Source organism: Dendrobates tinctorius, unplaced genomic scaffold, assembly GCF_039654945.1.
Source record: "Dendrobates tinctorius isolate UK_male_01 unplaced genomic scaffold, ASM3965494v1 ptg000016l, whole genome shotgun sequence".
Taxonomy (NCBI): Eukaryota; Metazoa; Chordata; class Amphibia; order Anura; family Dendrobatidae; genus Dendrobates; species Dendrobates tinctorius.
Window position 1 is genome coordinate 21,214,473 of NW_027361684.1, and position 16,642 is coordinate 21,231,114.

At 41.0% G+C, this 16,642-nt stretch overlaps 1 protein-coding gene across 1 annotated transcript in view; it reads left to right on the top strand.

The window, feature by feature from the left end:
- Positions 1 to 16,642, top strand: part of PITPNM3 (PITPNM family member 3) — a 793,680-nt gene that overhangs the window by 666,843 nt on the left and 110,195 nt on the right. Inside the window, exon 7 of the mRNA XM_073565568.1 lies at positions 8,971 to 9,090. Within this exon, the coding sequence (XP_073421669.1) occupies positions 8,971 to 9,090 (120 nt within the window). The remainder of the gene's footprint in view (positions 1 to 8,970; positions 9,091 to 16,642) is intronic.

Below are 16,642 nucleotides of genomic sequence, written 5' to 3' on the forward strand. Positions count from 1 at the left end.
AGAGAGAGTTTGTTGCCGAACAATTGGCCGAATGGTCAATTGGTTCTGTTTGGGAGGATTTAGAAAGAAAATTGTTGAAGCTCAAGATGCATATAAGGTACATGAAGTGTTTTTAAATGAAATTTATCCGTGCATATAATTTCCTTAACAGGAATGAATCAGAATGACTATTTTAGGCTAGTTTCACACTAGCGTTCGGCAGAGCTGCGGAGGGCTGCGCAGTTCCTCCGTGAAGCTCTGCCCACTGCTGCACCTCCTCTGTTCTGCTCCGTCTACGTCTGCATGGAAAATTGTCTCTGTGCATCATTATTATATCCTTATAGTTAGAGTTTATGTATCATACCACTTTATGTAATAATAGACATTTATTGGTGTGTTTTTTTTATCTGCGGCCTACTCTAGGGTTTATTCTAATTGATAATATATTTGCAGGTCATGGCCATTTTGGCTTAGCCCAATTTATGACCAATTTCTGGGTTGTGGCCATTTGGTCTTAGTCCAATATATGACCTGCTTGCAGATTGTGGCCATTTTGGCTTGGTCTCATTGATGACCTCATTCTGGATCGTGGTTATTTTGGCTTAGTCCAATTTATGACATGCTCCTGGATAGTGGCCATGTTGACTTTGTTAGATCGATGACATATTTCTCCGTTGTTAACATTTTTGCTTAGTAATGACGTATTTACGGACTGCTGAGATTTTTGCTTTGTCCGATTGATGATCTAATTCTGAGTCATGGGTATTTTGGCTTTGTTAGATTGATTACCTACTTCCAGGCTGAAGCCATTTTGGCTTAGTGCGATTGAAGATATACTTTTGGTTGTGCACATTTTTGCTTCATCTTAATTACTTGATTATCAGTGGGCAGTTTCATTGTCCTTGTGCTTTGAGGGAGAGATTTGCTAAGGTATATCATTCACTATACACACATATTTAAGGCAGCTACCTTAGTGGTGATTCACGCTCCTCATTTGACATCCCTCTGCATTGTCCAATATAGGACTGCAGACTTGCCTCCTGATGAACGTGATATCTCACAGGGAAAATGGGATGAGGCGGTAAAATGGTTGTGTAAAAATGTACTCCTTTTTATATCATAGAGGTATATTTTATCTATGATTATATACTGTATGTTGTTCTCTTTGTTATTCCCATAGCATTTCAATGGTTGTCTTTGCTAACCCTTAAATGCCTTATTAAAGGATAATAGAGCTTAGCCTACATTGAGTGGGGTGCCATTACCCAATTTTAGCATGCCAACCTCCACGGCTCATTAGGGGAAACTAAGTAGGGATGTTTTATTACTATTGACATTTATTGACCTATGTAGACCAAAATAGAGCCTGCAAAACTTACTAGTAGAGACTTTCAAATTGATTATAAAGGAATTGGCTTTACTAAGAATTTTCCCCAAAATTTGGATTCCAGTGATTGATTTTGAAGCAGAGAAGGCGTTAGAATAAACAATACACTAACATATTAACCCTTTAACGACCGGAGGTATTTTCGTTCTTGCATTTTCGTTTTTGCTCCCCTTCTTCCCAGAAACATAACTTTTTTACTTTTCAGTCAAAATGGCCATGTGATGGCTTGTTTTTTGAGGGACAAGTTGCATTTTAAAGGACACCATTGATTTTAACATATTGTGTACTCGAAAATGGGAAAAAAATTCCAAGTACAGTGAAATTGCAAAAAAGTGCAATTCCACAGGGTGATTTGAACTTTTTATTTTTTTAATATTTTTAAGAACTTTTACTTTTTGCATTCTTCAATAGTCTCCATGGGAGACTAGAAGCTGCAGTTGTCTGATTGGCTCTGCTGCATACAGGCATTGATCAGGTCACCTATATGTAGCAGAAATGCTCACTTGCTATGAGTGCCGACCACCAGGCAGCACTCATAGCAATTCGGCTATGAAAACCAGAGGCCTGCTAGAGACCTCTGGTTGTCATGCCAACCCATCGGTGACCCATGATCATGTGAAGGAGTCACCGTTGGTGGAATTTCCGCTGCACTTCCGGTTAGCATGAGTTAAATGCTGCTGTCAGACATTGACAGCAGCATTTAACAGGTTAACAGCCACGGGTGGATTACGATTCCACCCATGGCTGTTAGAGGCACATGTCAGCTGTTTTGAACAGCTGACATTGCCGCAAAAGATATGGGCTCAGAGCCCACATCAAAGGGAGGGATTCCGATGTGGGCGTATATTACTCCCAATGTCGGAAAGGGGTTACACGCTGCTTTAACCTCCAAATATCTGTACTGCCACTTCTCATTGCAGACCTTCTGGCAGTACCTCTGAGTTGGTGTGATCAGAGGTCCAAGCAGGGACCTTTGGTAGTAGAATAGGTTTGAGGAGGACAGAGGAAAGGTAATCATAATAGTTTATTCTTTTTTATCATCTTCTTGGCAGATTCAATTTACATCATATTTGTTTGATCATCGAGATGAGCGAAATTGGCGAAATTCGAATTTGGCAGCGAAATTCAAATTGCATCAAAATTATTCTGAATTGCACTAGTCAAATTGCAAAAAAAACTAGGATACAGAAAATTTAGATTTTATTTAAATTGAGGTAAATTCAATTTACCTCAAGCAAATCTTTTTTTTTTGCAAATCAAATCTCTCCACCCAAATTGAGCCAATCGACCCCATTAGAATTTGCTCGACCCTTCTGCAAGGCAAATACTTAGAAGCCTCAAAATCTTAATGCTGTTCCGTCACTTGCAATCCCCTTATATGTGACCAGACTCCAAAATAGTGGCACATTAGGCATTTTGCGTGTTTCTCCACTTTTGTGCTCTGTGTCTAAAATCAAATCTTATAAATGGTACTTTTGTTATAAGAAAATGGAAAAAAAATTAGAAATTTAATTTTGTATTTTCAAGGGTAAACTTTCTTGACACATAAACTAGATTTCTAAAATCTGGCTTTGTTCTGACATGTCCTAAAGGGAGTAATTAAACATTTGCATAACTTTGCTGTTTTGGTGAATTAAAGAAAACTTATTTTGCAATTACTCTATTCTTTCTGAACAGCTACAAGCATTCATTAGTGTTATAAGGGGAGGCTCTGCTCCTTCCAATAAAGCTCTACTTTCTTACAAGTGTGCAGTGTGAAATTGCCATCTTTAAGAATTTATTACAGGAGCATCCACTGTACTTTGTCTCTATAATGTTTAGTCTGTGTTTCTGACAGGGAAATATATAGCGCAGAGGGATAACGTAAGAAAATATTCATAATTTCACTTCCCTGTAAAATGAATAAATCTCAGCCCCTCGATAACTGTGCAATTATACCGAACACCCACATTGCCTACACGATAAACTGTTTGTTTAATAACAATAATGTAATTTATTTTGGAGAATATCCGAATTTCTGAAACAGCTCTGGCTTAAAGCCACTTTAATAAGCACAAGCATAGCCCGCATGCCGAGAGTGCTGAATAGCAAGATTAAGGGAGAGAAATATTACACCAATTAGAAGAGGGTATTATACACACATGGAAATAGCAATCACTTCTTGGAAAATGGATCATATATTTCCTTAAACCTTCCAATGCCTGAAGGGACAGTGAATGCTATTCCTCAAAGTATTACAGTCTTCTCTAAGTTTTACGTATTATGTTACGACATTTTCTTCTATTTACTTTGCCATTACTGCCCCATTTTTTAAGGGTAAAATCTTACTATTTGCATAAATGAGAAAATAATTTCTATTCAATCGTCTAGTCTAATAAACAGGCATAACACTAACAAAAATGTTGACCTGCGCCTTACACGTATATTGTGATGCTTTACCGATCTAGATCGATTCAGGGACAATGAAACCAATTTTTGGCATTTTCCTTACACCTCCAACTAAATATACAGCAGTGACTGACCTGCCATTATTATTCTCCAGGTCATTACAAGAGTTTGCAGATAAAAAATATGTATAGGTTATTTTTATTTAAGTACTGAAAAGAAAACCTAAATGTTATTTTTTAAAAAATGGAGACCCGTAGTGTCTCCATTTTTCAGGATCTGGGTGAGGGCTTATTTTTTGCACACCGAGCTGATGTTTTTATTGATACCATTTTTGGGTAGATATTATCTTTTGCTCCCTGGTTATTGCTTTTTATTGCAATATTGTGGAGCCCAAAAATGTAATTCAGGCATTTTGATTTTTTTCTTGTTACGCCATTTGCTGATTAGCTTAATTCTTATGTTATCTTACTTATATTTTGATATATCAGGTGTTTCTGAACACTGTGATACCAAAGATGTGCATTTATTGTTTTATTTTGAATTGAGAAAAAAGGGGGTGATTTGAACTTTAATATTTTTAAACATTTTTAGGTATTTTAAAAAATATTCTTTTAACTTTTCACTTGTTTCAATAGTCTCCTTAGGAGACTTGAAGCTGTGATCTTCGGATTGCTTGTGCTACACATAGCACAGCTTCAGGGGCCAGCTGTACACTGGTTTTCTCCTCCCTGTCTGTGATTCTCCGGCCGCTTCACCTGCCTGCAGTCTTTGAATGACAGGTCACTGCTGAGATCTGCAACAGTGGATGCAGGTCATTTACTTTCCCTTGGATGAATTTTTCTCACCTTTTAGTGGCTCCTCAAGAAATTTGGAGTTCTCTCAGGTTTCAAAATTAAGCACTAATAAGAATAAAGGGCCCTTTACACATAGCGATATCGCTAAAGCGTCACCGATTTTGTGACGCAGCAGCGATATCACTAGCGATATCGCTACATGTGATACTCACCTCCAACCGGCCCTCCCGCTGGCTATCTCTGATCGCACAAGATCGGCCTTGTCGATTTCTCATCATCGGCTTCCTGCTGGCGCCGATGAGCGAGCCATGGACGCAGGCAGAAGATGGTCACCCTCGCCTCGTCTGACAGGTGAGTACGACTGCCGACCGCTGCTGCATCGCTAGTGAGGTCTGCCTGTTTGGCAGCTCACTAGCGACCATTTAGCGATGCACCAGCGATCCTGACCGGGTCATATCGTGGTCGGGATCGCTCGTGCATCGCTAAATGTAAGGGGGCCTTTAGGCTGTGAACATAACACTTCCTCCAACAGAGTTGGAGACAATATATGATAGTTGCTCTTTTAATTGGCACCCACAATATCTTGGTATTTGGGTCACCTCTTTATATTCTCAATTATTTTATGGCAACTATTCACCCTAAATTAAAAAGAACTTACTTCCATCTTAACCAAATGTTAGAGTATCCTACTATTGTGGGTGGGATGGATTGCGGATGGCAAGAGGACTCTTCTCCCAAAACTTTAATATCTGTTCAGAGTCTTACCGGTCCCTTACTCTTATGTGGAACCCTCCAGTTTCCTGCCCCCTTAGTCTACTTATGCCACACTCCTTAACAATTGGAACCATGCAAAATATTCTAGCAGATTGATCTCTTGTCATTTTCCTTTATCTAGCTTCTGGTTCAATCCAGACTTTGTTTCGGGATCTTCAAATGCCTAAAGTTTCCACTGGTGGAGTTTTCAAAGTTTCACTAAAGTTTATTATGTCTTATCTTTCCAAGGGTTGATTTCTGGCAAAAATTAAGAGACCACTGTACAGTTTTAGCTTCTCTACATGTCTGACAGCCATTCCATTCCAGTGTCAATTGAATTCCAACCAGAGCACACCTCATTCTACTTAATGTGCTACTGATTTGGTGATCATCTGAAGCAAATATTATTTAACAAAGGAGAGTATGAAAAACACTGCTGTGGTGTTCACAATCCTCTTGCAATAGGACAATCTGGATGGCAAAACAAGTGCTAGTAATATATACCAAAAGTAATAGGAATAAAAAAATAACTAACTTTTAACCATGCCAAAAGAGTTGAAAAGAAAAGTCTTGAGTGAGGAAAAGAAGGGCTCAATTCTGGCTTTACTGGCAGAGGGATACAGTGAGTGTCGTGTTGCTTCCATCCTTAAAATTTCTAAGATGGTAGTCCAATACAACAAGGTTAAGCAGCAGACATTGGGGACAACAAGGCTACACACCTGCAGAGGGCGAAAATGACTCTCCACTGACCGGGATGACCGTCATCTTATTCGAATATCACTCAGCATCCGCAGCATGACATTAAGTGACCTACAAAAGGAATGGCAAAAGGCAGCTGGGGTGAAGTTCACGGCAAGAACAATTCATAACAGGTTCCTAATGGCAGGGCTCAAGTCATGTAAAGCTTGAAAAAAGCCTTTTATCAATGAGAAGCAAAGGATAGCCAGACTAAAGTTTGTCAAAGACCATAAGGATTGGACCATAGAGGACTCTGATGAGTCTAATTTTCAGCTTTGCCCAACACCTGGTCATCTAATGGTTAGACGGAGACCTGGAGAAGCATACAAGGTACAGTGTCTTGCACCCACTGTGAAACTTAGTGGAGGATCGGTGATGATCTGGGGATGCTTCAGCAAGGCTGGAATTGGGCAGGTTAATCTTTGCAAAGGATGTATGAATCAAGCCACATACTAGGTTATCCTGGAAAAACAGTTGATTCCTTCTGCTCCGACAGTGTTTCACAACTCTGAGGACTGTTTTTTCCAGCAATACAATGCGCCATGCCACACAGCTAGGTCAATCAATGTGCGTATGAAGGACCACCACATCACCCTCTCATGGCCAGCCTAATCTCCAGACTTCAACCCCATTGAAAACCTCTGGAATGTAATCAAGAGAAAGATGGATAGTCACAAGCCATCAAACAAAGAAGAACTGCTTAAATTTTTGAACCAGGAGTGGCATAAGGTCACCCAAAAAGCAGTGTGAAAGACTGGTGGAAAGCATGCCAAGACGCATGAAAGCTGTGATTAAAAATCATGGTTATTCCACAAAATATTGATTTCTGAACTCTTCCTGAGGTAACCATTAGTATTGTTGCTAAATGATTATGAACTTGTTTTCTTAGCATTATTTGAGTCAGCAAGCACTACATTTTTTTGTTATTTTGACCATTTCTCATTTTCTGAAAATAAATATAAAATTTAGTGCTTGGAAATTGGAAGACATGTTGTCAGTAGTTTATAGAATAAAAGAGCAATTTACATTTTACTAAAAAATATACCTATAAAGAGAAAAATCAGACAAACTGAAAATTTTGCAGTGGTCACTTAATTTTTGCCAGAGCTGTATGATCACTTCAGTTCCTAGATACTTCTAACTGTAGCACCAGATTGGGAGTCTTCTCACCCATTATTACCCAATCTATAAATTAACCAATTTTGAGTCAATATGTTTAAATAATCCCCCGTCTCGCTAAGGACTTGATCTGCCTCCTCTACTCCTCTCTCATTAATAACAACTCTCATACTTCGCATGACCATGTAATTAAATGAAAGACTGTCCTGGGGGTAACTAGAGAGGCCACAGAATGAGAATAAGCCTGATCCCATATTTTACGTTGTTCAATCAACACTGTAATTATAGATTCAGTGTATAAAGTCCTTATGAGTTTGTATATAATACCACCCAAATCGCTAAGGCCTTTCCAGGTTATTCCCCCTATTGTTTCCGAGGATGTGGCCTACAAGGAAACATGATATATACTTGGTAGTCATGGCTTAGAATGACCTAGTCTACAGTGTATGGTTTAATTGTCTCTTCTTTCTATCTTGACCTCCCTGAATATTCCTGGGAAGCCCTTTTACATTTTAATATAACCAGAGTTACAACCTCTGAATTCAAACTTCATTTCTAAATGTTTTTAGCTGCTAATAAAGTGATTGTTAAATTATAGAAGCAACTCTTTGTACAATTTTGGAAAGTGATATTCAGATGGGATGAATTTTTAATCAATGAAAAGCTAACCAGTATTCTTACAGATATCCATAGCAAAGTGACCAAAATCTGATAGCCATAAATCACATTTGCTTATCCACAACTTTGTTTTATAAGGTTATATGACAGGTCCCCTTACATTTCTTATTCCACACTCTTAATTTTTTCACTTTTTTATATTATTTTTCTTTTCACTTTAATTCTCTTAACCATTAAATGTCATGGACTTTCTTGCTCTATATTTTTAAAGAATCATGTTTACATTCTTTGTACTTTGATATAACTCCATGAATTTCATTGTTGCTATACAGTTATTCTACAAAACATACAGCCAAGGCAACAAAGGAGTGGCTCAAAAAGAAGCTCATTATGGTCATCGAGTGGCCTAGCCCGTCTCCAGACTTCAATTCCATAGAAAACTTTTGGAGGGAGATGAAGTTCTGAGTTGCCAAGCGACAGCCTCAAAATCTTAATAATTTACAAATGATCTGCATAGAGGAGTGGACCAAAATTCCTCCTGACATGTGCGCAAACCTCATCAACTACAATAAAGTCTGACTGCTGTGCTTGCCAACAAGGGTTTTGCCACCAAGTATTATGTTTTGTTTGCCAGAGGGATCAAATACTTATTTCTCACTGCAAAATGCAAATAAATTTATATAATTTATACAATAATAATAATAATAAATTTTATTTTTATAGCGCCGACATATTCCGCAGCACTTTACATTTCAGAGGGGATTTGTACAGACAATAGACATTACAGCATAACAATAATCACATACAGTAGATTATAACAAATACCAATCTGATTTTCTGGATTTTATTTTTGATATTCTATATCTCAATGTTAAAATTAACCTACCCTTTAAATTATAGACTGTTCATGTCTTTGTCAGTGGGCAAACTTACAAAATCAGCAAGATATCAAATAATTATTTCATTCACTGTTACTGTAAATTTCTCTTTTATTCATTCCCTTTGCATTTTTAATTAATAAAAATAAACTAAAAATACTTCTATTTTTTAAAGCATTTTTTTACTCTGCAGTATTTTTTCCACATCTGCCTAAATTCCTAAATGAACTGCAGCTAACCTTATCTGATTATAATTTTTTTTTCACATACTCCAATCCTTACTAAAAAACAATATATTTTTCTTGTTTTCTTCTAGGTCTGTCTGATCGGAGACTGCGTTGGAGGTATACTTGGTTTTGATGCTCTGTGTTACAGTGCCAAGACACCTGGTGAAAGTCAGAACAGCAGCCGGAGGGGAAGCGGCAGCAGCACACAGGTACATCACTAATGACACGTGTGGTTGTGGTGGATCCTAATTTTTTTCAACCAGGTAAACTTTAGAATAGAGATGAGTGACTTTGCCTTTTTTAGGATCGAGTCGGGTTTCATGAAAAAGTCGAGTCGAATGAAATCGACCGACTATCGTGAAAAGTCGAAGGTCCGACAGAAACACGAAACCCAATGCAAGTCAATGGGGAAGCAAAGTCGGCAGGGAGTGGAGGACAGTAAACACACCTACATGCCGGACTGCTTTTTTAAAGTGTGCGAAAACTCTCTCTCTCCCTCTCTCTCTCTCCCCGGATGCTGCACATGTCATCTCGTTGCCCACAGTGTACATCCTTGCTCATTGGCTGAAACAAAAGTCACGTGCAAGCATTCTGTGAAATCCGACTTTGGCGCTCAGGTCATCGACCGCATGGCCGACCTCACGCTATGGTTGGGTTTCGCTCTGCGAAACCCGACTTTGGTGAAAGTCGGTGACTTTTGAATCTGACCGACCCGTTTTGCTCAACTCTACTTTAGAATATATGGTAATTGCGTCTGTAATATCTGCAACTTGGGAAATTTGTATAAATTAGCAAAAAAACAGAATATACATGATCACCACATCGTGTCCAGCAGAAATCCAAATCTCAAGGGAGATTCCAATTTAAAAAATGACTAGATTATTATTATTATAGCACCATTTATTTCATGACGCTTTACATGTGAAAAGGGGTATCTCTATATATAAAAATGAATGTGTGTGTGTATCATCAACCAATCACAAAGCATCTTTCATTTCACCAGAGCTGTTAAAAAGAAGCTGAGCTGTGATTGGTTGCTATGACCAACAGTTTTCCCACTTGACAACACCTCAGCAGACACTGACATGGTGGGAGAAATGTAGCAACCCTGGGAACATAAGCTCCCAGCCACTGTCTGCCCCCCTGAAAGGAGCAGAGAGCACATGACAGAAATTAATCCCCCCTCCCGTGCCCATATACCCATCACACATCCTCCATCCCATAGGCACATCTTCCTTCTTAAAGGGATCATTGGTATGGAAGTCAGAGCAAACCCATCCAGCGCTTTGGTACTGACCCCTGGCCTCTCTTAAAGGGATCTCCAGTATGGAAGTTAGGGTAAATCCCTCTGCGCTCTGATTTTCACCCCAGGCTTCTATTAAAGGGATCATTGGTATGAAAGTCAGGGCAAATCCACTCAGTGCTCTTGTTCTGATGCCAGGCCTCTCTTAAAGGGACCCGTAGAAGCGAGTAATCGCAAAACGGCCGTTGTCCGGCACCTCCCTCCCCTAGCATTCCTCTAACGTCCTGCATGTCCACATATCTATTGATGGAATTTATGTGAAATAAAGACGCACCGATTTTCAGCTATATCGGTGAGTGCTGCATATTTCTCCTTTTTTCGCTTCACATTGAAATATTCATGTTTTTTCATGCAAGCACCTCCGTTTTTTTACTGAAATATATACCACAATACTTCAGATAAATAGCTCCATCTGTTAATGTGGTGATTTGTGTGCCCTAGTATGCCGTTAATCTGTTTGCTCTTTGCTGGGACCTCTCGTAAAGTGATCCCCAGTATGGAAGTTAGGACCGCTCCACTCAGCGCTCTAGTTCTGACTCCAGGCTGACGGGATGATTTGGGATATTAGTGGTAGTTGTCCGGTGGCTCTGGCTGATGGATGATATGGGATATTAGGGGGAGTAGTCCGGTGGCTCTGGCTGACGGGATGATGTGGGATATTAGTGGTAGTTGTCCGGTGGCTCTGGCTGATGGGATGATGTGGGATATTAGGGGTAGTAGTCCAGTGGCTCTGGCTGACGGGATAATATGGGATATTATAGTGAATGTGGCTATGAGGAATGGGCGGGGCTCTACACTCAGCTTTATATATATATATATATATATATAATCATTATAATTTGTTATAACTAACCGTAGTTAGTTACTATGCCCGGGCAGCGCCGGGCTCTTCAGGTAGTATATAATAAAAACAAGTACAGTTATCTTAAATGACACAAGTCACGACTGGTACAGGAAGAGAGGACCCTGCCCGTGAGGGCTCACAGTCTACAGGGGATGGGTGAGGATGCAGTAGGTGAGGATAGAGCTGTTTGTACAGCAGTATGGTGGAGTGATGGTTGATGGAATAGATAGTTGTCATGTCTGTTTCAAGTGAACCAGACAGCAAACCAGAAATATGCAAATTGTCTCTTCAGAGAGAAATTTGAAATTTAATTGAATCCATTCTTCCCTCTACCCGTGAAATGTTCCCAGTGCCTTTAGCTGGTGGTGGCCAAAGCATGATTGATCCACCCCCCATGCTTTGGCCAAATGTTCTTTTCCTGAAATGATGTGCCTTTTTTATCCACACATACCTTTGATCGTTGTGCCAAAGAGTTCTATTTTAACCTCCTAGGTCCACAGGACTTGTTTCCAGAATGCATCAGGCTTGTTTAGATGTTCTTTTGCATACTTCTGATGCTGAATTATGGTGAGGATGCAGGAAAGGTTTTCTTCCAATGACTCTTCCATGAAGGCCATATTTGTGCAGGTGTCACTGAATAGACTCTGAATATACCTCAACTCTAGAGTCTGTTATATTTTTACAAAGGTCTTTTGCAGTTAGGCAGAGGTTCTGATTTGCCTCTCTAGCAATTCTACGAGCATCCCTCACTGATATTTCGCTTGGCCTTCTAGACCTTATCTTGACCTTCACTGTTTCTGTTAACTGCCATTCTTTAATTACATTTTGAACTGAGGAAAGGGCAACTTGAAAACATTTTGCTATCTTCTTATAGCCTTCTCCTGCTTTGTGGGCAATCAACTTTTTTATTTTCAGAGTGCTAGGCAGCTGCTGTTGTTTTTTGGCACAAGGTTAGAAGAGGCTGTGTTTTTATAAAGCTGGGAAATTTGCATCACCTGGCCTTTCCTAACAATGATAGTAAACAAGCCATAACTCTAAAGGCCCCGTCACACACAGTGAGATCGCTAGCGAGATCGCTGATTTTGTGACGTAACAGCGATCTCGACAGCGACATCGCTGTGTGTGACACACATCAGCGACCGGCCCCCCTGCTGATCGCTGATCGTGCAGGATCGTCCCGGACCATTTTTTGATCGCTGGTCTCCCGCTGGCCAGCACGCATCGCTGCATGTGGCAGTGGGAGATGAACGATCAGCGACGCTGCACACTGGTATCTAAGGTAAACAGCGGGTTTCTAAGAGCCGCGCGGCTCTTGGATACCCGCTGTTTACCTTAGATACCAGCTTGCTCGCTGGTCCTGATCGCTGGAGGGGCTGTCTATGTGATAGCTCACCAGCGATCCGCCTAACGATATCCCAGCCATCCCATCCATGTCGGATCGTTGGTGGGATCACTGGGACATCGTTATGGGTAACGGGGTATTAACAACAGGATAAATAAGGTCTGAAATCTTGGTTAGAGTTATCTGATTCTAAAAAGCACCCATCTCTATAGACACATCCTAAAAGAATCAAAACAGGGTAAGATAGCAGATAAACATGTCTGCTCTTATTTCAAATTGGTCAATATTCCCAATAGAGAGATCTAGGGATCTAGATCATGAACATCAGTCTACCGGACATATGCGTTCCATCTGGCAGGAGCTGTATTTGAGCCTCTCACTTTTGCTTCTCCTGATGAACCCCTCACGGCATTGAGGAGGGGAGAAGCGCATGGGGTTTAAATAATTTAAGTGACATGAATATCACATATGAGGAAAATTCCTATATTCAATATATGTTTTTAATTAATTTTTTCTCTATTAAGCCTGTCTTTACTATACTATATACACTCACTGGCCACTTTATTAGGTACACCATGCTAGTAAGGGGTTGGACCCCCTTTTGCCTTCAGAACTGCCTCAATTCTTCGTGGCAGAGATTCAACAAGGTGCTGGAAGCATTCCTCAGAGATTTTGGACCATATTGACATGATGGCATCACACAGTTGGCGCAGATTTGTCGGCTGCACATCCCTGATGCGAATCTCCCGTTCCACCACATCCCAAAGATGCTCTATTGGATTGAGATCTGGTGACTGAGGAGGCCATTTGAGTACAGTAAACTCATTGTCATGTTCAAGAAACCAATCTGAGATGATTCGAGCTTTATGACGTGGCGCATTATCCTGCTGAAAGTAGCCATCAGATGTTGGGTACATTGTGGTCATAAAGGGATGGACATGGTCAGCAACAATACTCAGGTAGGCTGTGGCGTTGCAACGATGCTCAATTGGTACCAAGGGGCCCAAAGAGTGCCCAGAAAAAATTCCCCACACCATGACACCACCACCACCAGCCTGAACCGTTGATACAAGGCAGGATGGATCCATGCTTTCATGTTGTTTACGCCAAATTCTGACCCTACCATCCGAATGTCGCAGCAGAAATCGAGACTCATCAGACCAGGCAACGTTTTTCCAATCTTCTACTGTCCAATTTCGATGAGCTTGTGCAAATTGTAGCCTCAGTTTCCTGTTCTTAGCTGAGAGGAGTGGTACCCAGTGTGGTCTTCTGCTGCTGTAGCCCATCTGCCTCAAAGTTCGACGCACTGTGCGTTCAGAGATGCTCTTCTGCCTACCTTGGTTGTAACGGGTGGCAATTTGAGTCACTGTTGCCTTTCTATCAGCTCGAACCAGTCTGCCCATTCTCCTCTGACCTCTGGCATCAACATGGCATTTCCGGCCACAGAACTGCCGCTCACTGGATTTTTTTTCTTTTTCGGACCATTCTCTGTAAACCCTAGAGATGGTTGTGCGTGAAAATCCCAGTAGATCAGCAGTTTCTGAAATTCTCAGACCAGCCCTTCTGGCACCAACAATCATGCCACGTTCAAAGGCACTCAAATCACCTTTCTTCCCCATACTGATGCTCGGTTTGAACTGCAGGAGATTGTCTTGACCATGTCTACATGCCTAAATGCACTGAGTTGCCGCCATGTGATTGGCTGATTAGAAATTAAGTCTTAACACACAGTTGGACAGGTGTACCTAATAAAGTGGCCAGTGAGTGTATATTGATATAGGCTGTGTGAGGGGGTGTATGACAATTTCACATATGCCTTAACTGTGATATGGCTCACTACATATGTTCTGATGGTTCTGGTTGCAGTATATATTCCCCCTCAAGCATCTATTAAAGCTGCTATTGGTGAATTAGCTTGCAAAATATCAGAATGGGAGAAAGGATCTCCAGAAGCATTTGTGATCGTAATGGGGGACTTTAACAAAGGAAAACTCAACCTGGATCTCCCCAAATTTACTCAACATATAAACTGCTTCACCAGAGAGAACAATACGCTTGATCACTGCTATACAGTCATAAAAGGGGCCTACAGGGCAGTGAGGAGTGCAGCAGTGGGCTTTTCAGATCATTGTCTAATTCATTTAATTCCAGCCTACAGGCAAAGGTTGAAAACATCCAAACCTACAGTTTATACAAAGAAGACATGGTCTGAGGAGGCAAAATTGCAACTACAAGCATGCTTTGAATGCACGGACTGGGAGGTATTCCAGGAAACATGCTCGGGTCTGGATGAATGGGTTGATGCAGTGTCCTCATATATCCGTTTTTGTGAAGACACGTTTATTCCATCCAAATCTGTCCACCTTCGGGGAAACAACAAGCCGTGGTTTACAAATAAAGTCAGGTTGATCCGTAAGAGAAAAGAGGAGGCTTATAAAGCAGGCGATATTACTGAATTCAAGAAACTTAGGAACTCGCTATCTAAAGAGATCAAGTTAGCCAAACACAAGTATGCAAAGATTCTGGACGAAAGGTTCTCATCAAAAGATACTAGATCTGCATGGAGAGGATTAAGAGAGGTCACCAATTATAAAAGCCACCCCACTATAGTGAACCCCAGCAGAAGTCTGGCAACAGAGTTAAATGAATTCTACTGCAGATTTGAGGCAAGCTCTACACACAGTGGCTATTCATCTCTAAGCTCCTCAGTCTGTTCATATAAAGATCCTTCATTGTGCAACACCCAAGTAGTGATCTCCGTGGCAGAGGTGATACGCATCCTGAAGGGACTTAAGGTCAAAAAGGCACCTGGCCCTGATGGTGTATCTCCAATGTGTCTGAAAGTATGTGCTACCCAGCTTGCCCCTGTACTGACAAATATATACAATGTGTCACTGAAAGAGTGCATTGTACCTCAGTGTTGGAAAAGTTCCACAATTATCCCTGTCCCCAAGAAAGTGGGATCCTCTGAGTTGAACGACTATAGACCAGTAGCACTCACATCTGTAGCTATGAAAGTCTTCGAAAGAATTATGATGTCCCACCTGATAAAATTCACACAGAAGCTATGGGACCCGCTTCAGTTTGCCTATAAGGAGAATCATTCGGCAAACGACACTGTCAATCTGGCACTGAAGTACATTTTGGATCATACAGATGAACTGCACTCATATGTCTGGATTCTTTTCATGGACTTTAGCTCAGCATTCAATGCCATTGATCCGAATTTACTTCATAAGAAAATGGTAGCTCTTGGAGTCCCTCTCAACTTATGCTTGTGGATTTATAACTTCCTGACAGCCAGGATACAGAGTGTAAAAGTTGGACCATTCACTTCGGACACCTTGGTCACAAACATCGGGGCACCTCAGGGGTGTGTTTTGTCCCCGTTACTGTTTTCTCTCCATACGAATGATTGCATCTCTCCAGCAGACTCAGTAAAAATCTTGAAATTTGCCGATGATATGACACTGATTGGTCTCATCAGGGGAAATGCTGAAGACTTGTATCGGAGTGAGGTGAAAAGAATATGTGACTGGTGTAAAGCCAATAATCTTGTACTAAACACTAAAAAAACTGCTGAGATGGTTGTGGATTTTAGGAAAGATCAACATGAGATACTTCCAATCTACATCCATGACGAAGTGGTTCTTAGCGTCACAGAGACCAAATTCCTTGGTGTTATCATCTCTCATGATCTTAAATGGGGGAAAAATGTGGATGCTGTTATAAGAAAAGCACAACAGAGGATGTTCTTCCTGCATCAGCTGAAAAGATATGGTTTGTCTAAGAATCTGCTGATCTTATTCTTAGCGATATCTCTAGCAATATCGCTATAACTTGTGATGTTATAGCGATATTGCTAGCGATATCGCTGTGTCTGATACTTACCTACGACCCGCTCCCCCGCTGCTTATCGCTGATCGCGCGAGAACAGGCTGGACTGTTTCTCGTCGTCAGCTTCCTGCTGGGCTTCCTGCTGTGGTAACGAGTGACGCGTGGACGCGGGCGGGAGGACGTTAGAATCGCCTAGTGTGACAGGTAAGTAGCGATCACCGACCCCAGCGATGTCGCTGGTGAGATCTGCCTGTGTGGCAGCTCACTAGCGACCACTTAGCAATGCACCAGCGATCCTGACAGCGTCATATCACTGGTCGGGATCGCTGGTGCATCGCTAAGTGTGACAGTACCTTTAGCCTAACAAAGAGAGATTTATTTAGGTAATATACAGTATTAAGTGAGCACATATGTATCCATCTTTATTAAGAACGA